General features: G+C 43.9%; 3 protein-coding genes across 6 annotated transcripts; 2 read left to right on the forward strand and 1 right to left on the reverse strand.

The window, feature by feature from the left end:
- Positions 1 to 1,259: 1,259 nt before the first annotated feature.
- Positions 1,260 to 4,120, reverse strand: MPST (mercaptopyruvate sulfurtransferase). 3 transcript variants are annotated; one of them, XM_015862449.1, is made up of 4 exons: positions 3,998 to 4,111; positions 3,646 to 3,801; positions 2,808 to 3,441; positions 1,260 to 2,280 (listed from the first exon to the last, which is right to left on the reverse strand). In XM_015862449.1, exons 2-4 carry the CDS (start codon positions 3,646 to 3,648, stop codon positions 1,982 to 1,984), a joined length of 936 nt encoding a protein of 311 aa, XP_015717935.1. In that variant the 5' UTR covers positions 3,649 to 3,801; positions 3,998 to 4,111; the 3' UTR covers positions 1,260 to 1,981. The 3 variants fall into 3 exon arrangements, with proteins under 3 accessions (XP_015717935.1, XP_015717943.1, XP_032300837.1); XM_015862457.2 differs by lacking the exon at positions 3,646 to 3,801 and having other exon boundaries at positions 3,998 to 4,120; XM_032444946.1 differs by lacking the exons at positions 3,646 to 3,801; positions 3,998 to 4,111 and adding an exon at positions 3,931 to 3,951.
- Positions 4,121 to 4,188: 68 nt separating this feature from the next.
- TST (thiosulfate sulfurtransferase) lies at positions 4,189 to 10,540 on the forward strand. The gene is made up of 2 exons (XM_015862467.2): positions 4,189 to 4,821; positions 10,057 to 10,540. Exons 1-2 carry the CDS (start codon positions 4,236 to 4,238, stop codon positions 10,353 to 10,355), a joined length of 885 nt encoding a protein of 294 aa, XP_015717953.1. The 5' UTR covers positions 4,189 to 4,235; the 3' UTR covers positions 10,356 to 10,540.
- Positions 10,541 to 10,671: 131 nt separating this feature from the next.
- On the forward strand, positions 10,672 to 15,938 carry TEX33 (testis expressed 33). 2 transcript variants are annotated; one of them, XM_015862424.2, is made up of 6 exons: positions 10,672 to 11,253; positions 12,714 to 12,789; positions 13,352 to 13,977; positions 14,473 to 14,614; positions 15,436 to 15,546; positions 15,752 to 15,938. In XM_015862424.2, exons 1-6 carry the CDS (start codon positions 11,236 to 11,238, stop codon positions 15,835 to 15,837), a joined length of 1,059 nt encoding a protein of 352 aa, XP_015717910.1. In that variant the 5' UTR covers positions 10,672 to 11,235; the 3' UTR covers positions 15,838 to 15,938. The 2 variants fall into 2 exon arrangements, with proteins under 2 accessions (XP_015717910.1, XP_015717921.1); XM_015862435.2 differs by having other exon boundaries at positions 10,672 to 11,244.
- Positions 15,939 to 20,482: the final 4,544 nt, after the last annotated feature.

The raw sequence follows: 20,482 nt of genomic DNA on the forward strand, positions 1-20,482 counted from the left end.
GGAGAAGGAAATCTTTCATTTTGTCATCTCCAGGTGACTTGCTGGGCTACACCAGACACCTCTGCCTGATACACACGATAAAGGAAAGAAACTCAGGATCAAGAGGAAACTAAAGATTCTCACTAACACCAAGGACTGCTCTGTCTCATAAAGAAACAAGGGCAGCACAGCAGTGTGCCAGATACTCTGAAAGGACAAAAGACAAAGCTTGCCCCCTGCATCTACTGTAAATGATGAACACTGAAAGAATGTATTCATTGTCACTAAGAAATGAATTTCCATGGAGAAGCAGGGCAGGCACAGTGCTCCTGCTTGCCCATTTGTACATATTGACAAAATCTGCCTCATATAAGATCACATATTAGACAATGCTGTCTGTACAAACATATTTAAGGTGTGTCTTAAAAAACAGGGTTCTTGTTGTTCACATTGGGATGCCCAACCACAGAAAGTTTAGAACCTACCAGCTGATCCACACCAGTGCTTATCCTTCCATTTTTAGCCCAGTACCATAATTCAGCTTAAGAAGCCTTTTTCAAGTGCCACCAGTTGGAAAAAGCATCAGATGTCCTACGTGACATATGGACCAGTTCCTCCCTTTCTACTGCAGGAAACAGTTGCTAGCAAATTACCCCACTTGGATTAAAGCAAAGTGTTGCTACCAGCCTTTGCAAACACAGCAATTAGATGGGTGGGGAAATCCATAAAGCATGGGAGTAGAAAATCTTTCCCTAGCAGGAAGAATAAAATTAAACAGCCAATTAGATGAGGAGCCGATCCAGAATGGTAAACTTTCACAATTTTCAAGCTGTGATGAAACTTGCAAAAAGAAGCTCTTTTGGGAAGTTGAATCCCAAAGAGTTACATGGAAGCTGGCAAATATAAAGTTGTATTATTTTATTCTAATCTAAGTCTTGCTCTCCCTCCTTAAAAATCACTTGTTTCAGCCTCCCGTGTACTCTGTATATTCAGTGCTTGCTGCAGTGTCAGCCCCAAGACCCTAAGGAGTTGAGTTGCTAGACAAAATGCAACCAAAGAAATGTAATGTTTTCAGCCACTGGAAGTGGGGGGGGAGGGAAAGGTGGTGGAAAAGGGGCATAACATATGTGTGAAAAAAGAAGAAATGATCTGAACAGCAGAATTCTTTACTCCACAAGAGATACACAAAAATGGAGCCTATACCCACATAAGGAGGAAAAAGGAAACACCCCATAATCTAAACAATTTCCTGGAAAGAATTCATCCAAGCAACACTTAGATAAGTTCCATTCAGCAGAAAGACCTTGAAACAAATGTTTATTTGATCTTTTTCAAAAGTCCAGAATTATTTTTTTTTTTTAAGGGGGGGATTTTTGAGCAATGGAGGTACAAAATTGGCTAAAATATACACATTGCACTTAAGACTCCAAATACAAGCAGAAATGCAAACTAAATCTCTAACCTTGATAAGTGCCAACTTGGAAACCACACTTCCTCCCTTAAAAGCTTTATTATTTGTTCTCCTTGGGCTTTTCACCCAAAACAGCCCTGATATGTATGGCTAGCTTCTAGGGCAGAGGCAGAGAGTAAGACCATGAGGCACAGCTATACGAATATGACCATTCTGTGATTAAACATAGTAAATGTCTTGAGTCATAAGCTTAGCTTGACTCAGTAACATTCCCACACTACCACCAGTGCTCTCTCCATGTGGAACTGCAAAGAGGTCACAGATCCACAGGATGGTTGAGGTTGGAAGAGAGCTCTGGAGATCATCTTGGACAAACCACCTGCTCATGCATGGTCACCTAGAGCAGGCTGGTCAGGTCATCTTTATGCTCCCAAAGGGTCAGAGAAGGCAAAAGTGTGAAGCACCACATGCCAATACATGTTCCCCAACACCTTCACCTTATGACACATAATCAGGAACATATAAACTCATCTTTTCCCAAATACAGTTTCAAGGCAGATTATCCATATGACTAAGAGAAGAAACAGCTCATTACACAGTCTTCCCCTTTCCCTCAGAAATAATGTTTTCAGGCTGTGCCCTCATGTACCATTCCACCCAGGCCCCATCATACACAGCAACATCTGGTTTGCCACAGAGGTATGCCCCCAGAGCCACATGGCAGGCAGTGACCCCAGAGCCACATGTAGCTACCAGAGGCTTTGAGAGGTCCACTTTCTTCTCTTGGAACAGGCTTCTGATCTGCTCTGGAGTCTTCTCTAATCCAGACTCCGTAAGGAAACTGGTGAAGGGGATGTTCAGGGAGCCAGGGATATGACCAGGCTCTATTCCTGAAAGAAAAGCAGTACACATAGGAATTAACTTCTACTGTCTGGGAGGATTCTATTGCAAAATTCATTCTGTATGTCACAGTGTATTTAATGTATTTTGTCTAAACAAAAAGGATAACAGTTTTTGCTAAAGTTCTGTTCTTCCTCTCAATTCCCTCCACATCTTCCCTCCATCAGAGAAACTCACGCTGCAGTCTCTCATTGAAGCACTTCCACAGGCTCTTCTAATGGAAAAGAAGCACTGGTACATGGAGAGATCAATACTTTGAGGTGTATGAGAACTGCTTTCCTCATCCCAGCCCTTCAAGAAAAGCAAAACCAACCAAACAACCCCCCTAGCTTCCCCACTCCAGAGTTCTCAAAGAACAGCAGCCAGTCAAAGGGCAAAGAGAAAAGTTGAATACATTGTTTCAAGTACTACCCAATGAAGAACAATGTTTCCCAGCTCTACCGCTACAGGAGTCAAAACACCTCAAGTCTCCCGACTACCCTGGCTCACTACGCCAGTATCTGTGCAGGCACATTACCATCTCGGGGCTCTGGCTCTACTCCCTGGAACCGTCCTTCAGCACGGGCATCCACGACTTGGAAGTGATGGGAATCCATGTTATCTAAGATGTCCTCGTAGGTTTTCACCATGCACTTGTCCAAGGTGGCATGGAAATCAGTTGGAGCTACCTGGGTTTTCCCAGAACTCACTGAAAATCCCTCTCGCAGCCAGTTCTTCAGGCCACCATCTAGAAGGGAAACTGCTTCATGTCCAAAGACTCGGAACATCCACCACACCCGTGGTGCTGAGAAGAGCCCTTGGTCACTGCCATCATACACCACAACATGGGAATCATTCCCTACACCCAGCTTCCCCACATACTCAGCAAACTCATTGGCCTTAGGCATCATGTGATCGTAAGGTGAAGTACGATCACTGCACTGGTCAATGTCAAAGAAAACTGCACCAGGGATATGGCGCTCCTCAAACTCCTGTTTTGGGTCACGCTTCATCTTCGGCAAATACCAGGATGCATCCACAACCTTCAAAGCCTGTCCAGTTTGTTTGGACTTGATGGCTTCTGAAAGCCATTTTGCAGAGACCAGAGCACGGTAGAGGAGTTGTTGCGACATCGCTCCCAAATCCTGACTAAGATTACCGGAGACACCTGCCTGCAAAAGCAAGAAAGCTACAAATTAGAGGCCAGCCTCACAAAAAGCAACCAAAGACATTTAGGTACCAAAACCCCGTGTATGCACTGAGATGATAGCTAAGAACACAGTGATAAGTTTGCAATCACAGAATCATTAAGGTTGGAAAAGACCACAAAGATCATCCGGTTCAACCTTCAGCCCATCCCCACCATGCCCACTGACCATGTCCTCAGTGCCACATCCACACGGCTCTGGAACACCTCCAGGGACAGTGACTGCACCACCTGCCTGGGCAGCCCGTGCCACTGCAGCACCGCTCTTTCCAAGAAATCTTTCTTAATATCCAATCCGAACCTCTGCTGGCACAGTGCTCCAGCCCTGGGGATAAAGAGTCACGCAGAGCTAAACCCAAGCCTTGCACCAAGCACAGCAGCTATACCCAGGGCCCTTCACATCCAGCAGCACCAAGGGAGCAAGGCAGCCCCAAGAACCCTGAGGACAGCCCACCTATCGCCCTGCTGCCAACCACCCCGCGCACCCCGCGCACAGAGGGTGAATGCACAAGGCCCTGTACCTCCGCGCCGGGCCTCTGCCAAGCAGCTCCCGGGCAGCCTCGGCCTATGTCGCTTCAGGGGGTGGGAGCCAGGACCCTCCCAGCGGGGCGGTGCCGCCCGCCCCCCTGCCGCCATTTTGTGTGTGTGTGTGTATAGCGGTGGGTCTCGCCCCGCCCGTACAGGCTGGTTGGCCGCGCCCCCTCTCGCGGTCCGGCCCATTGCGGCCGCCGCTTCGGTGCTCGGCCTCGGTGCTCCGAGATGGCGGCGCAGGCGTTGGGCCGCGCGCTGGTCAGCGCTAAGTGGCTGTCCGAGGCCGTGCGGGCCGGCAGGGTCGGGGCCGGGCTGCGGGTGCTGGATGCTTCCTGGTATCCCCCGCAAGAGCGCAACGCCCGGCAGGAGTTCAGGGAGAGGCACATTCCCGGCGCGTCCTTCTTCGACATCGAGGAGTGCCGGGATAAGTCCTCCCCGTATGATTTCATGCTGCCGAGCGAAGCACACTTCGCCGACTACGTGGGGCGCCTGGGGGTCGGCAACGACACCCACGTGGTGGTGTATGACGGTGACCAGCTGGGCACCTTCTATGCCCCTCGTGCCTGGTGGATGTTCCGGGTCTTTGGGCACCGCGAGGTCTCCGTGCTGAACGGTGGCTTCAAGAACTGGGTGAAGGAAGGCCACCCTGTGACGGCGGAGCTCAGCCAGCCCACACCAGCGGTCTTTAAGGCCAAGCTGGACAAAACCCTGCTAAAGACCTTCGAGGAGATGATGGAGAACGTGGGGTCCAAGAAGTTCCAGGTGGTGGATTCCCGCCCTGCGGGCCGGTTTCAGGGCACTGAGCTGGACCAAGGTAAAGTAGAGTGAACAGCAGCTGCTCCCTGTGTTGTAGCAGGATGAGCGTTGGTGGTGGAACTGCTTCTCCCAGCCAGCAGGTGCCTCAACCCAGCTCATGGATTTACCTTAAGGGATCTGCATTTGAACACTTGGATTCCAGCACTCTCACGGGATGCTTTTTCTTGTAATTTGTTGTAAAGCTGTAGGAGAAAATAGCAGAAAAGGGAATGGAAAACGCTCAGAAGTCTGTAGTCAGTTGGCTTCAGAATGAAGAATGGGAGATGAGAGCTTCCAGGGGTTTCTTTTGGGCTTAATCTATTACTATCAGATGTGCACAAATGTTCAGTATTAATCCAGGCACTTCTCACATTAATGAATGCACTAGTGAAAGCCCAGTTTGATTCAGGCAGTGCTGTAACTCAGGAGACATTGTCCTTATTGCTCTGATTCCCAACAAGTAGAGAACTTCTGGTCATAATCACTGTGCTTCTGCTCTCTGCCATAAATCTTAACAAGAAAGGAAAGCCCCAAACATCCACCACCACCTCTCTAGGCAAGCTATTGCAGTGCTTCACTACCCATCCCATAGAAAACTTCTTCCTTTCATCCAGTCTAAATCTCTCCTCTGTCATATCGCAAGAGACCCTGCTAACGAGTCTGTCCACTTCTTTCTTGTAGCTCGTCTTTCGATACTAAGTGCCCAAGAGTCTGTGGTGAACCCCAAACATGCTTGACCACTGCTAGGCACTGTGAAAGGTAGTAGAGTTTGCAGGAGTAACAGAGGAGGCTGTTGCAGAGAGAGAAGCTAGTTAGGCTTATTGCTCATTCTGTTTTCTTGCCTACTACAGCCCATCAAAGTGAAGGCTGAGTTTTAACCTCAAAACATGAATAAAGCATTCCTTGCTGATGGAGGTGATGAATTTCATATTCTCATTCCCGAAGTGGGAGTTGTCACTGGGTGACAAATACTGCAGCCCCTGACAGCATCTTGGAAACAGATTTTTCCTTTGAAGTGAGTCAGCATGAAACAGTTTATTTGTGGTAGTCCAGTTCTGCTTCCCACAGCAGATCCAGCAGGGTAAGTACTCCATCTGCAGCTGCTCATTCTGCAAGAGCTCGACAGCTTTCTGAGCCAAGCTAGCCAATAGCTGTGCTACAACCAGGGGTAGGTAAAAGGTAGTGCTTACACCTAAAAGAGCAATTTGAAATCAATGCTGATTAATTACAGGGGTCATTCAATCAGGGAGGAGAAACGAAGCCTGCAATTTAGAAAGGAAGAATGGTCTTGAGGTTAAGGAACTTAATGTGTTCTTACGTGATTTCAGTTTAATTATTGCCTCAGCTCTTGACTTCCTAATTAAGTCCATTAATCTCTCCAGTTCCATGAACTCCATCTCCAGAAGAGGCTAATTTCAGCTGACTCTTTTGTCTGTGTAATTTTTTCAGCTCCTTGTGGTAGGGATTAGCTGCCCCTGTTTTATTCTTATATAACCATTACCTTGATAGGAATTAGGTCTCTGTAATGTTTGAAATAAGCCACGATACATGTTTCATTTTTACTTGCTAGTAGAGGTTTACACAGGTTGCCAGGGTGGAGAAAGATAAATGATGTGTCTTTAAGCTGGATGTCATAGGTCTTAAATACAAGTATTGCTTTGGATGAAAAAGAAGCTCTGGTGTTTGTACGTGGTGTGCATCTATAGCCGATCTGAGTGGTTAAGTGTCCCTACATGCTGCTTTGTCCCTGGAGGTACCTGCATCCCCGTCTCCCATTCATGTACCCTACTCTTTGGGTTCTGCCATTTTCCAAGCTCTCAGATCTCCCAGACAAAGCTTTTTCTCAGCTGAAATGTTCAGTGGCAGTGAGAGGGTGAATTAGATGCTCCTACTATATCCCTCTCTTCTCCAAGAGGAGTCTGTAGCATAATGCACACTGACTCTACATTGTTCGTGAAGTAGTACTTGAGGCACAACATGGAGAGTGAGACTTTCAAAGTCTGTTTCATTCCACAAAAGCTTACAGTCAAAGGTGTCCATCTTTTTACCAGACAGACAAACATCAGGTGCCACAATGAGCATCATGACAGTTCTTCAAGTCAACTCTTCTGGCCATATACATGCACAGTGTTTTGACACTGGTGGCAAAGGCTTACTGATCTGGCTACAAGGATGTATCAGGTCAGGACTGAATGTAAAGTGTTCCTTCCAGTGAGTTCACATTAGGTTGGATGTAATCATTAATAGAATATAGAATTAAACGGTCCATTGAAAACATGCAGTCTGAGTGGAAGAGAGAGAAAGAAGTTGGCAACAGGGGGATTTTGGAGGGAACAACTATTTGTACTCTGCTAACTCCAGGACCGCAGGGAGTTAAATGTGGACAAGGCACATCTTTTATCTTTTTGCCCAGAAGAAATTCCATTTGGAGCTTTTGTCACAAAGGGAAAGTCTGGAGAGAAGGAACTGTACTCTCAGCTAGATAAATAGCCAATAAAAAAGAGAGGTTTAAGCAAAGAACCTAACAGATGTGGAAAAAGGGATTAAACAGTGAAGAAGATAACATATTGCAGGTTACAAAGTGTGAGGAAGAATTGCCAGAAGCCAAGCTGAGTGAGAGAGACTTGGCAAAGGAAATTAAAGCAACAAAAACTGCTGGAGCAAAGTGAATAAAAAGAAAACAAGGAGAGAGAGAGTAAACAAGATTGCTATGCAGTTAGTTGGGTTTTCGGGTGAAAGACTGTGTACAGCTTCAGAATAATACTGAGGCTGTGCTGTTGGATGTTTTAAGTTTTCTGGATGTGGTTTTTTTTTTATTGTTTTTTTTTTTTGTTGTTTTGTTTTGGTTTTATTTGTTGTACATGCATAGTATTTTGATATAGTGTTTTCTGTTGTCATTATTGGTTTTTTTTTTTTATTTTTTTTTTCCTCTGAGGATATAATCTATTATAGAGTAGTGTGAATGGTAGCACAGCAAGGGGAGAGAGGCAGAAATTATCATTTTTAAATTGAGTATATAACCAAAAAGATACCCATGTGCTCAAATCTGTGAGGCAGATGGTTTTGCAGGAGAGAAACACTAGCAGAGCTTGTATTTTTACTTAGGATAGGAGGTACAGTTGCTCTAATAATGTAACATTGATAGACTGTAATGGTTTCAAAAAACCTTTCAAGGAAACATATTTGAAGTGAAGGCAGAACTGAATAAAATACCTTGGTAAATTTGCACTCCTACTAAGGGCTCAATTTATTTGACAACAGAATTGATTTGCAAAGTTAGAGAAAAGGAAATACATACGCATGGATGTAATGTTTGATCCTTTCTTCCAGCTATTAGAAGCAGCTTCAAAGTAGATTTGATCCATTAAAGCCTCACTGATACTTTGGACATAAGGTTAAGGGGGCCATTATTATCTCAATGTGAGGAGGGGGAAAGTAACACAAGTACTGTTCGATACTCAAGGGAGGGAGCTAGAAGAGAGGGAGCTGATAAAACTTCCTCAGCCACTCAAGAGCACTTCTTCAGCAGTCCAAGGAGCTGTGATTGTGCAGTGTCAGCTAGTTTGTTTAGCTGAGCACCCACACACAAGAGTAAGTGCTGTTTCTACAGATTTCCTCAACTTTCACTTGCAGAGCATGAGCACTGGTCTTTCTGACTCTCACAAACTTTTGAATGTCTCTACAGATGAAAGCCAAAATACTCTAAAATGAGACTTTTCTGATCTGCCCTGCTCCTAACTAAATATTTGTTTAAAGGCGGTGCATAAAAGACTGTGGTCTCCAGTAAGAGGATGCAAATGTACTTATTGTGAACTGTCATGACCGTTAGACCTGGAACAGCTAAGAACTGAATCAGTGACCCAGCAAGCTTCTTTCAGCAGGGGCTGGCCTCTCTAGTTCAGCCCCCAGGATTTCTTGACGTTAGAATTCTTCCCCATTGCCCCAGGATGGTATGAGGCTGCAGTTATGTGGTTCACAGTCTCATCTGTGTTGGTGCAGCAGTGTCAGGTTTGTATGACACTCAGGATGAATCAAGAGACAATGAGGGTATGTCTTGAACAGTGAAAGATTTTGCTGTCTAGAGGTAGCTTTTGCTGTCTATAAGCTCCTACTTTTAGCCAGCTAAGCAAAAATCCCCTCTTTAATAGCACTTTATAATCCTGTTTCCTTGTGGCATGTCCTGTCATGTCATGACATCATTTTGCATGAGTGATGAAACTGCAGCATCATTATGGTGATGCCAGTCTCTGACCATATGTTACTTTAATCTTTTGGCTACAGCAAAGATTCCCTGCTCCAATCTCTTCCCATCTCATGAGATCAGCTACTCTAATGCCTTAAGGAAGTGGAAAGCTATAAATTAGAGATTACCATTTTTGCAACTTTCCCAGGGCTATCTTGTTAGAAATTCAAACCTAGCAAGGAGCCATTCAAGGTAATACTTAATGTTTCCTGCTTTGACAAGGCTTGATCTAGAGCTTTTCAAAGTCAGTGGAAAAACTTGAGTTGAATGTAATAGACTTTGATTTAACCTACAGTGAGTGTTTCAAGGATGTGATGAAAATCTCATCTGTTGTATTTTTGTACCTGCTTCTCTCTAAGGAGCTTGTTCTTGAGATGTAAGTTTCAGCTTAACTGGTTAGTTATACCAGTAGAGAAACAGAACTCACACTGATTTCATCTATGAGGTAGATATAAGAAGTGAAGAAACTCTAAATTCTTACTCCCCTGACTCTATTGCCCTGGTATATCTGCCCTATCAGTAATGTCTATCACTTTAAGGTTGCTTTACATTTCTGAAGCATGATTTTAATGTGTCGCAGGAGTAAACTTTAAACAGCGAACGACCTTCACAAATTTCACGTACAAGCCACATATCATGCTTCTGAAAGCTGTGTCCCTACATGCTGCTGGCCTACTTAGGGCAGGTCAGAAATATACTGCCATGTTTCTCTTTGTGCTGTTGTGCTTAACACGTTGCTAGGATCTTTCCTGTGGTGGTTCTTTGATTCTTGTCATATCTAAGGCTGCCAAGGCTTTCAGGTTCCTACCTCCTATTGCTTTCAGGGGGAAACAATTTTCTAAATAACTTTAGCCCTCTTTTTAGCTCCATACTGCTTTGCATTTCCATCACTACCTGAAACAACTGAACAGTTTAGGGAGTATCTGCAGCTGTGTCTCTTTTGTAGGTGTCCTTCATCACCTACATTAATGACTCCTTGCTCATATTTTGTCTTCTTGTTCGCTCTCATAGGGCTGGAATCTGGTCACATCCCTGGTGCTGTGAATATGCCTTTCTCAACGTTCCTATCAGAAAGCGGCCATGAGAAGAGCATTGAGGAGATTCAGCAGATGTTCCGCGAGAAGAAAGTGGATCTCTCAAAGCCACTGACTGCCACATGCCGCAAAGGTGTCACAGCATGTCACATTGCCTTGGCAGCCTACCTGTGTGGCAAGCCTGATGTGGCAGTTTATGATGGCTCCTGGTCCGAATGGTTCCACCGTGCCCCACCTCAGTACAAGGTCACTGAGGTGAAGCGCAACAAGGGCTAAAGGGAGAATTGTTCCTTAGGCTGTCTGTAGCCCAGGGTGCAGAAAGGAAAGGGAGGAGGTAGAAAAAGGAGGTTAAAAAAAAATCATGCTGATTAATATTTTGCCTATTTTTCTCAGAATAATCAGAAATTTTCTATCACAGCTTGCAGTTTCTCATAGTGAAATAAAATCTGCTTCTAAAATAATGCACTTAGGAATGTCTCTAATCATTTTCTGTTGCCCCTGACTTCTGTGTGCTGGGTGGGAAAAGCCGCTTTGCAGCATTGAGGGAGATTTGCTCTCTTCACTTGAGGCTTCCAGAAATTATTGTGGCCTTATGAGAATGCAAGTCCACAGTGTAGTGCATCAGATGAAAATTCTGGGATTAAATTATAGCTCTGAGTGCTGAGAACAGGAGAGCCGGGCTTTGATTCTGTTATTGACTGGATGTGGTGCTGTTTGCCAGCCAAACAACTCCCTTTTCCAATGTGGAAAATGGGGACACCTTTCCCTGCTTCTCTGATGGGGTTCATTGAGCTCACATGAGCCATCTGGAAACGATATAAGATCCAGTTTGTAATCAGGATTACCTCATGAAAGTCTCCAAGAAATCCTATGCATGTAGTGAAGACTTACACAGACATGAGTTTTTTACTCTCTTTTCTATGTTGTTTTTTGGATTTTTTTTTTCTGGTTTTGTTGGCTTGGTTTTGGTATTTGATCAGCAAGGATGCTGCTCATCCCTGTCTTGTTTCTTCTGGTTCCCATGGTGACTACAGCTCATAGATAGAGGGAGGGTTGTTCCCTAGCAACTGTTCCCTCCTTTCAACCTTCAGACCACCTCCATACCCAGAGGGACCTGCCTGCTTGCAGGAATCACCGTGGCACCACATCAGGGACCATGGACCAGGTGAGAGAGGTAATTATGGAAGGGCCTCTGCCCCTTGTTAAACCTTAGATCTTTTCTATATTGGAGAGAGAAAAAAAAAAGAAAGAAAGAAAAGGATAGAAATGATCCCACTACATTGTGACACCTATGGAACTTCTCAGGTCTGGAAAGTCAATTAAATATCCTCATATTTTGGAGGCCGAGCCAGATGCAGAAGGCATATAAGACCATGCTTGATCACATGTTGACTGGGTGAGAATGGCCTTCTGATTTGTACACCTGTATTTTCTCCATGATTCTATGTAAAGAAAGTCATAGACTATAAAAACACTTTTGCTTTTCAGAAGGAGGTATCAAATTTAATCATTTTTGTCTGTTTGACCAATAAATGTCTTTTCTGGTATGTCATGTATTGTCCCTCACATAATTGGCTTAGCAAAGGAATAAGTAGACATAGTTCTGTGGTGTCTGTTATCTAGGAGGACAGCAAAATGATCTCAGAGTCCTTCTTCATATTTAGGAGTCTCAGAACGGTGTTCTGACTTTGGACCTTCTGGCTCAAAAGTAAAACGAACAATTAACAATAGCAATAAAGTCAAATCCAATTACAAGTAAGGAAAGTGAGGGCAATTGCAGGACTTCAGCATCATTTTGTCCAGCATGAACTGGGGAGATTGAGGTTATTAGTGAATGGGGCTTGAGAAATTAGAACACTGCTACTGTTCTCAGAAACTGCTTCATTGAGAAAGGGGCATTGAAATGGAGAGAGGAGGAATTTCTACAACAGTGAACTGCAATGTTCTCTCCACTGAATATAGTAATAATAACAGACACGATTTTGTTTTAAGTAGGAGGTGGGAGCTAACACAGTTTATTTAGAAACACAGATTCCTGCACATGTTTAAATGTTTAGCTCTTCTATAAAAGCAATACAGAAAAGAAGCAGAAGCCACCATGTGAGTCAGGGCTACCTTCTTTGCATATCAAGGCATTTTTCTATTTGGAGTCTGACTTATACAGCAGCTCCAGTTTCACGATCCCAGTGTTGTACTAGACATGCTGGTGCAAAGTACTGGTGTAGTGGTGTACTTCTTCCAAGTTGCTGGCTCAGATGAGCCCTGTTTGTTCCCATGGGCTAACTCTGAAGCAGTGGGCTTCCTGCCCCCTCAGCTGGTATCTGTCAGCCTTAAGAGCAGAAACAAAGCATGTATGACATACCCTGAGCTCATTTGACAAACGCAGACATATATATCCCTGCCTGATCCAGATCACTTTTGTATTGATGCTAGTGCCAGCAGATTCACAAACAACATGTTCACCATCATAGAGCATGGCTTCAGCTCTAACCTGTCACAGGGTTCACTTGAGTGAAACTGGCTATGCTCTGTTTGCTTGAGAATAAAGTCACCAGAAGACGAGCAGAGGAGCAAGGCCACCATCCCATTAATTCCCTTCTCGGCACCTGACATAGCATTTGTTTTTCTTCTAAGGCAATCACGAAGTCCCCAACATCCCCCAGACTTGATGTGGCCCAAAGTGACTCTGTGCCTTCCAACAACGCATCAGGTAAGCAAGATGGCAGTGAAGCTGTCCCTCCTCCACAGCTTGCTTTGCAGCACAGCTTGTGATGCAGTGTGTCATTCCCTCTCTGCCTTCTGAGAAGGCTGGTGGGTTAAGATCCCCAAGTGTGTTTTCCCCAACTCACCTCCCTGTGCAGCAAGCTGCTGCTATTCAGTAAACTCATCAACAAATACCAATGAGTGACAAACACTAAACGCATCTTCACCAATGTGACAATGATCATGAGTTGGAAAAGCCAACCACATGTAAGAAAATACAGACCTGTGTGTGCATGTCTGACCACAAGATTTTTACTTGTATATTTCTGTGCCTGTTCATGTATCAAAAACATTTAAGATTACTCAGGCACCTTCTGGTTTGGCATGAAATTTGACACAAAGCTACTGTTGTTCATTTCTGCTTTCTTTCTCTCTTTGAGACTTTAATTCTTTTCTTGTCTGCCAATGACAGAGTAACATGCCGGGTTTTTTCCAGCTCTGTTTATGTTACTCCCTATCAATCATCCAGACAGTTTCAAGTTCATTGAGCTATGCTTTTTGTCTTTAAGTGGAACCTGAGGAAGAGAAAAAGGAGCGTCTTCCAGCAGGCTTAAGTCCCACCAGACAGAGAACAACATCCCATAAAACTCCCAGCAGAGTCTCCTGCAAAGTCTCCAAGAGCTCAGCAGCTCAAGGAACAACTAAGAAGAACTCCACACATATTAAATCCAAGGTATCTCCTTCTGTAAAGGATATTCAGAATGGAAGACAGAGTAAACAGCATCTCCAAGCCAAAACACCCCACACACAGAATCATCATTCAAGAAGACTTGAAGAGGAAGAAGAAGATACTTCTGCCACCAAAGATCCAAGGATGAGGCTTCAGCAAAGAGGCAGGAACAGCATTTCCAGTCAATCTGCCTCATCCAGGCAGAGGGAGGCAGAGAACACCAAATCCATGCCCACTGGCAAAGAGTTAGTAGAAGGCCGGCAGCAAACCCCACGTTCTAAAATGCCCGGATCTCTGACCAAAGCCAGATGTGAAAAAACCAAGGAGACGAATGAGTCCCTGACAGCAGTAGCACCAGATAGGAAAGCAGAGTGGAAGGAGCCTCTGGAGAAGAAAAACAGTGTGACCCGTGACAACAGCAAAAATAAATTTGCCAGTGTAGATGAATTTGCCAGCAATGAAGAGGTACTGAGGAAAGATGTTTTACGTCTCCTTTATGGCACACTGTTTAATGATGTAGAGTGAAATATTAGCAGTTTCTATAGGACAGAGAGAGGAGGGATGGTTTGGGGCTTCACAGTGAGGGGCGGTGACATGTTCCACAAACATCCTTTCACATCTCTTTGGGTTTTTTTCATTTTGTTTTTCCATCACCTTTTCATTTATAAGGTTCCCATAGGCAGGCAGTGTAGTAGCTCAGCAAGGTGAAACAAGGTGGCAGCTGGACCCAGTCCAGAGCCCAACACCCCTGCCCCTTTCTGATTTGCACTTATTTTACTATTTCCAAATGTCCCATGCAATTACGGTGCATATAGAATCTGCTTAAGGAGGCTCAAGGGCAAACTCAAGTCTCAGGGATTAGTTGTAGCTCAAAATCTTATGCAGGGATAGAAACTCCAGGAGTCTCTTGCATGAAGGGAGTGTTGAAAGATGGTTGTTCCTTGCTGTTTGTGTTTCCAGGAGCGGCGGTCTCTGTGCCTGACAGCACTCATCATGGGACAGAAAAGACTCAGTGACCGCACTGGGATGCTAAAAAGAAAGCTGGAGTCATTTGGTGATTTCAATGAGCTGGGTTTTAACCTGAGGTCAAATATCTTCCAAGGTAAGGGATGCCTGTGCCTATACCTGACCTTCAAGTGAAGTTGTATCATGACCCCAGTTCTCCCTGTTCAGAGCTAAATGGACACCATTTGGAATTCAATGTTCCCTGTCATCTCTTGTCTCAATTTACCTCAATTTTCAATACTAGCATTACTTATCTTCACGATATTTAGATATATGAACATTTGAAATGTCTTCTCAAAACTCTGTTAGGTATTGGAGATTGCATTGTCCTGGGCTTTGTCACATAGAAAGGAGAAACATCTCCCAAGTAGCTCAAAATTGTTATTATCAAGGATAGGGTGCAATATAAAAGAAATGGAGGAGGAGAGAATAAAAATAATGCTCCCCAAATGGCCAGAAGTCAAGAGACAGTAAACAGGGAAGTCACAGTTAGGAGATAATTGTAAGTATTATGGTAGAATAGGAGCTCAGGAAGGCCTGGAGTGGTGCGATGGTGCTTTTAGTGGAGCTGTGAAACTGAGTAGGAAGCTACTCACTTGGTTGAGGAGATTCAAAGGGAGATCAGGTGGGCACTTAAGTAAAGAAAGTGCACTGGGATACAAATAAAGGAGATACCCTTGTTGTACATGTCTCATCTTTAAGAACAAAAAGCAGATACACCGGCAAACATAAGTTCCCTCCTGGGTGATGATGAAACTATTATTCAGCACTGAGCCACGCATCTGATCCAAGGGTATTGCAGTCAACACATGACTTTTCCCATGCCCTTGAAACTGCTAATGTGGCTCCCCTGCTTCAATCCCAGGACTGCATTAGGGAGATATCTGCATACATTTGCTCATGTACTGTTCCTTGTAGGTGGACCACTGGAATGCAGAAGCTTGATGAAAGATTCCTACACCCCTGATGTAATTCAGAAGTCAATCAGGGATCCCAGGAACTGGCATGGGAGGAGGATTGATGATTTAGGTATGGAATCTGCCAGGAAAAGTTCATTGCTGAATTCCTGAGAAGGGTTCTGCTTCTGCCAGGGGGAATGGATGAATCTGGGCAAAGAGTGAGGACTACAAATTGGCATTTACACAAGAGAGGATTTCTGCAACTAGAAAAATCCCCGAGGGATAACAACATTAGAAGGGAAACTGTGACTGAACCATCATTTTCTTCTTTACAGGGAGGTGGCATCAGAAGAATGCCTTAAATCTTAGCCTGCAGAAAGCACTGGAAAATAAATACGGGAAGAAAAAAGCCCAGCCCTAGATGATGAAGGTTAAGTACTGACCTGCATTCACCAGGTGATCTTCCTCGGCCATCTAATAAACCTCCATGTAGAGCACGAACCCACTGCTCAATAGTTGTCAGCTACAGATTTGTTTCTGTTGCTTTTCTTCCCTCTCAGTTAGTGTGTCTTTCATAGAGCAGTGCAAGATAAATTTAATGCAAATATATATATATATATACACACTTTTGATGGTCGCTGCTAAAGTGGGTCTGACTTAGGTGTGAAGAACATGCTATTTCAGAAGGTAGAAGGATGTGAGAGGAGGCCATATGAACTCATAAGGTGGAGTAGCACTGATGAGGCAGGGCTAGGAATCTCACCGAGTGAATGGGGAGAATGAAGTCCAGGTGGAAGTGAGCAGAGCTTTTGAATGTCACCCTTCCTGAATCCACAGTGTGAATGGACCCCTACTAAAACTCTTATAAACTGTACTCATCTGTGCTAGCCCTTTCCCAGTCTCCCAGAGAAGCGTCATCACCAGACTGGATGCATCTACCACGCAGTCTATACAATCTGAAGTTCAGGAAGTGTGTCTGAATAATAACCTAGGATCACCAAGAGGTTTGAATGCTGCTGGATGTGCAGGGTATTTGGGGATTCCTGTTGGTTCTTACAGCAGGATTGGTCCTTCCAGCTCCATAAAGTGTACCAGTGCAGTACAGCAATTCATGTCTGCAAATACTGATGTCCTGAGTCATCCCCTCTGGTCCCAAGCTTTCACAGTTTTAAAAGACTGCTGTTCCACTAAGTGATATGTGCTGTCTGTGGGTAGAATGAGGATTTCTACTTTGCACTCCATTGGTTGGAGATTAGGTAACAATACGCTGGCTGCATAAAAGCAGTGAAGGATGAACTGCTCTGCACCAGTGCAGCCTTATCTCAAATACTGCATGCAGTTTTTGGCACCAATATAAGAAGGATAGAATACTATTAGAGAGTGTCCAAAGGAAGTCTACAAAGATTATGAGGGTCTGGAGGGCAAGATGCATGAGGGGTAGCTGAAGTCCCTTGGTTTGTTCAGCCCTGATCAGAGGGGGGTGGAGGAGGAGGCCTTACAGCATCATACATTGCACTGCCCTATAGGAACACCCCGTTCTGGGTTCATCTGTCTCTGACGACCAATGTGTATCCAGGTACATAATAAATACCATCTTCTGAAACAGTGCAAGGGGCAAATCCTAATCCAGTAAACATAAACAGAAATATACCAATATTGCTTGGCATACTGAAAGTATGCAGTTCAGGGTATGGTTAGCTAATACACACATAAGACATAACATGTGGGCTGAATCAGCATACAGACTTTACAGTTTTCTTCCTAATGTCTGAGCAGACAGACTGCAGAATTACTCTACAGCTTGGAGAAAATGCACTTTGCTACCCATGAAAGGCTAATGAAGAGACTCGGTGAGAAGGAAAACAGACTGGAAGGTCTTGCTGTATCATTACATGCTGTCACAAACCATGTTGTTTGCCTTCCGCAGCGAAGAGCAGCAAAGTCATTTTACATGCTTCCTATAAAATAAAATATTGTATTTATAAGCAGTTCAATGATTCAAAACAGTTGACACTGTATAGTGGACTTGAGTGGGTGGCAGCTGTTTGATGCCAACTGAACACACACGTGTGACAATCCTCCTTCATCTCCACTGCTTCACCAAATGACAACACAGACAGGGGCAAACACTTTGTGATAGGTGACACATCAAAAGCTGCTGAGATAACTGAGATGGCTTTCAAGGAGACAGCTCAGCTCCTGGAATCAATCAATACTTGAAGTTTCCGAGTGCTGAACAGAATAATTTAGCCAGAATCTTGGCTAGGAACACTACTATGTGGCACTCCATGATGACTGGATTGCTTTGGGTACCAAAACATGCATATTCTAAGCCAGTTTGGGGATCTCCAAATAGCGTGTTAGATGAGAGTAGGCAAGAATTGGTCTGAAATAAGCTCTCACCACAGCTGAAAGTCTCCCTTCTACCCATTCATCTCCTCTCAGCTATTCATTCTTGCTTGCTTACCTGCCAATACTTTGAACCAGTTCCACTTGATGATCAGTAGAAGATCAATACAGAAGGGAAAGAAAAGCAAAGTTAACAAATCAAGCTTGTTAAGGAAAAGACCGCATTACAGGTAAGGCAATGAGTGGTGAGCTATGCAGATGTTGGGGAAGAGGAGTGGAAAAGAAGTGGAAAGGTAAATGTCTCTCATTGCCTTTTTTAAGTAAGTTGCTCTCTGCTGTACAGTCTCACTAAGCAGTTTGCAATGCATTTCAGTGATTTTACCCGGTCTTATCATTGGGTGGCAGCTGTGAGCCAATGTTTTATCTGGCAGGCAAGAGCTTACAAAATAAATAAATAAATAAATAAATAAATAAATAAAAAAGGATTATTCTCTAACTTGCTTAAACTGTTTACCAAAATAGCTATTCAAGTGCTGTTTCAGTCATCTGTAAACAGTTAATGCACTTGAAATATAGATAACCATACTATAGACGTTTGAAACTGGAGAGACCAAATATATCCAAGGTTCTTTATAGGACAAGGGGAAATTGTTTCCAACTAAAAGAGAGGACAGTTAGGTTGGATATAAGGAAGTTTTTCTCCATAAGGGCAGTGAGGTACTGGGACAGGCAGCCTAGAGAAATGGTGGCTGCCCCATCCCTGGAAACATCCAAGGTCAGGCTGGTTCAGGCTCTGAGCACCCTGATCTACCTGTGGGTGTCCCTGTTCACCGCAGGGGAGTTGGACCAGATGACCTTTTAAAGGTCCTTTCCAACTCACCTATGATTCTGAGATTCTCCTACTTTCTAGTTTTTTCCTGCAGTAAATGATATTTCCTAGTTTAGGTTTATGCATCCCTCTAATAGAGAAACAAGTGATTCTGCAGGATATCACCATTAAGAAAGATTTTCTGTTCTCCAGCCAGTCTTTTTTCAATTCGCCCTCTGACTTTTGCCTATCCTGTCCTATGCTGAACGATTCCAATCTCTGATATCTCTGCTGCAAGTGATTTAGAATGGCTCACTGAAGAAATCCTAACAATTGTAAGATGTCAGTGCAAAAAGTCTTCACCCTGCTATAAATTCACTATACTGTAAGGATTGCACTGAAATAAAACTCAGAGCTACATCTCTCTGGAGATAAACCCAGTATTCCTAAAGGAATTGAGTACTTACTGTTAATCCTGCCTATAATGGGATAAAAGAGAAATCCAGAGCTTCCCAAAGTGGCTGGGGATCCCAGCAAAGAGAATGCAAGTGAATTGACTTCAGTGGATTTCAGTCTTGGGCACTGGGACTGAAATGCAATTGTGTCTTATGTTGGAAGGTATTTAAACCATCATTGCCTACTAGGAGAGAATAATGTTTTGAGCATTAGGAATTACCTGTGTTGCTGATACTCGTAGAACAAAGGAGCTATGGGGGAAGACATTTAATTTTATTTTATTTTCTGAGGGTTGTCTCCGGATTTTGTTTGCCAACGACTCCTCCCCTGAGGATCTGAAATGTTGAGAAGGATGTGTGAGGGCAGTGAACCAAGGTTTCTTGGGCTAGAGCTGCTACAGCAGCGGCCCAGCATATGAGATGGAATCACTGCATTTGTGAACAGCAGAGAGAGGTTTAGAACAACATTTCCTTACACAGGAACAAAGGACTCTCTAAACTCCCAGCAAAATGTGGGAGCAGGTTACTTTACCAAGATGCTTTCAGGTTCTGTTGGGTTCTGTTGGTGACATCAGTAAACAGACCTTCCACTGTTCATTTTGAGTTTCCATTTTACCCCTTTTAATGAAATTCCTTTTCTTTTAAACACTTGGATTCATTGCTTTTATGCAGGAAAACTGATTATCCAAGCTTATTATGTGCCCAAGCAAAATCATTTTCTTTTCCTATAACCTGAGACGCTTGAGCTGAAATTGATTACCTATTTTTAGAAAGAAGCCATAGCTAAATCTGGCTTTTTCCCTTGCCAATCATTTCTATCAGTGGCATGCAAAACAGACTTACATAAATGCAGGTATATTAGAATTACAGCCTGCCCCTTTTTACCAAATACATATATGGAAGAAAGGAGTAGGCTGAACAGACAGCAATTTCTCCTTGTTTCTTGCTGGGTCCACTTCCAGGCTGGGAAGACACCACTGGGCTGTAGAAGTATGGAGCATTGGAGGCCAAACAAGGGATTGCTGTCTAAGAAGCCATACTTGCATCAGGAGCACTCATGCATGGAAGTCTGACCAATAGGCAGCACTGTCCTGCACTCTGATTCTATGGGCAAGCAAGTACAGCTAACAAAAGTGAAATTTTAATTGGCACTTCTAATGTCTGACAGGAGATCTGCAGAATCAGTGTAGAACAGGGAACCTTCACTGTCTCTGCCTCAGCTCTAGGGAACTCAGCTCAGATGTTCTTAATCACCCTGTTTAGGTGAAAAGCAAAGGGAATAGCTGCTATTGACAGCTCCCTAATTGACAGCTCCCTAATTGACAGCTCTCTGAAGTGATCTCTGCAAACAAACAGGAGCTCCTGTAAAGGGCTGCTCAGTCTTCCAGGAAGCCAGAAGGAATCTTTGGCCACATCTCTTGTATTTTCCTCAGAAGATGCAAACCTCAGCCTTT

This window comes from Coturnix japonica, chromosome 1 (genome assembly GCF_001577835.2).
Source record: "Coturnix japonica isolate 7356 chromosome 1, Coturnix japonica 2.1, whole genome shotgun sequence".
Classification (NCBI taxonomy): domain Eukaryota; kingdom Metazoa; phylum Chordata; class Aves; order Galliformes; family Phasianidae; genus Coturnix; species Coturnix japonica.

Excerpts from the sequence above, each read along its gene's own strand:
- MPST (XM_015862449.1), bottom strand. Across the intron at positions 2,281-2,807 it reads AGAGCCAGAGCCCCGAGATG|GAATAGAGCCTGGTCATATC; the intron begins GTAATGTGCCTG and ends CTTTTCTTTCAG.
- TST (XM_015862467.2), top strand. The coding sequence starts at position 4,236 with ATGGCGGCGCAGGCGTTGGGCCGCGCGCTGGTCAGCGCTAAGTGGCTG. Across the intron at positions 4,822-10,056 it reads GGGCACTGAGCTGGACCAAG|GGCTGGAATCTGGTCACATC; the intron begins GTAAAGTAGAGT and ends TCGCTCTCATAG.
- TEX33 (XM_015862424.2), top strand. Across the intron at positions 12,790-13,351 it reads GCCTTCCAACAACGCATCAG|TGGAACCTGAGGAAGAGAAA; the intron begins GTAAGCAAGATG and ends TTTGTCTTTAAG. Across the intron at positions 13,978-14,472 it reads AATTTGCCAGCAATGAAGAG|GAGCGGCGGTCTCTGTGCCT; the intron begins GTACTGAGGAAA and ends TTGTGTTTCCAG.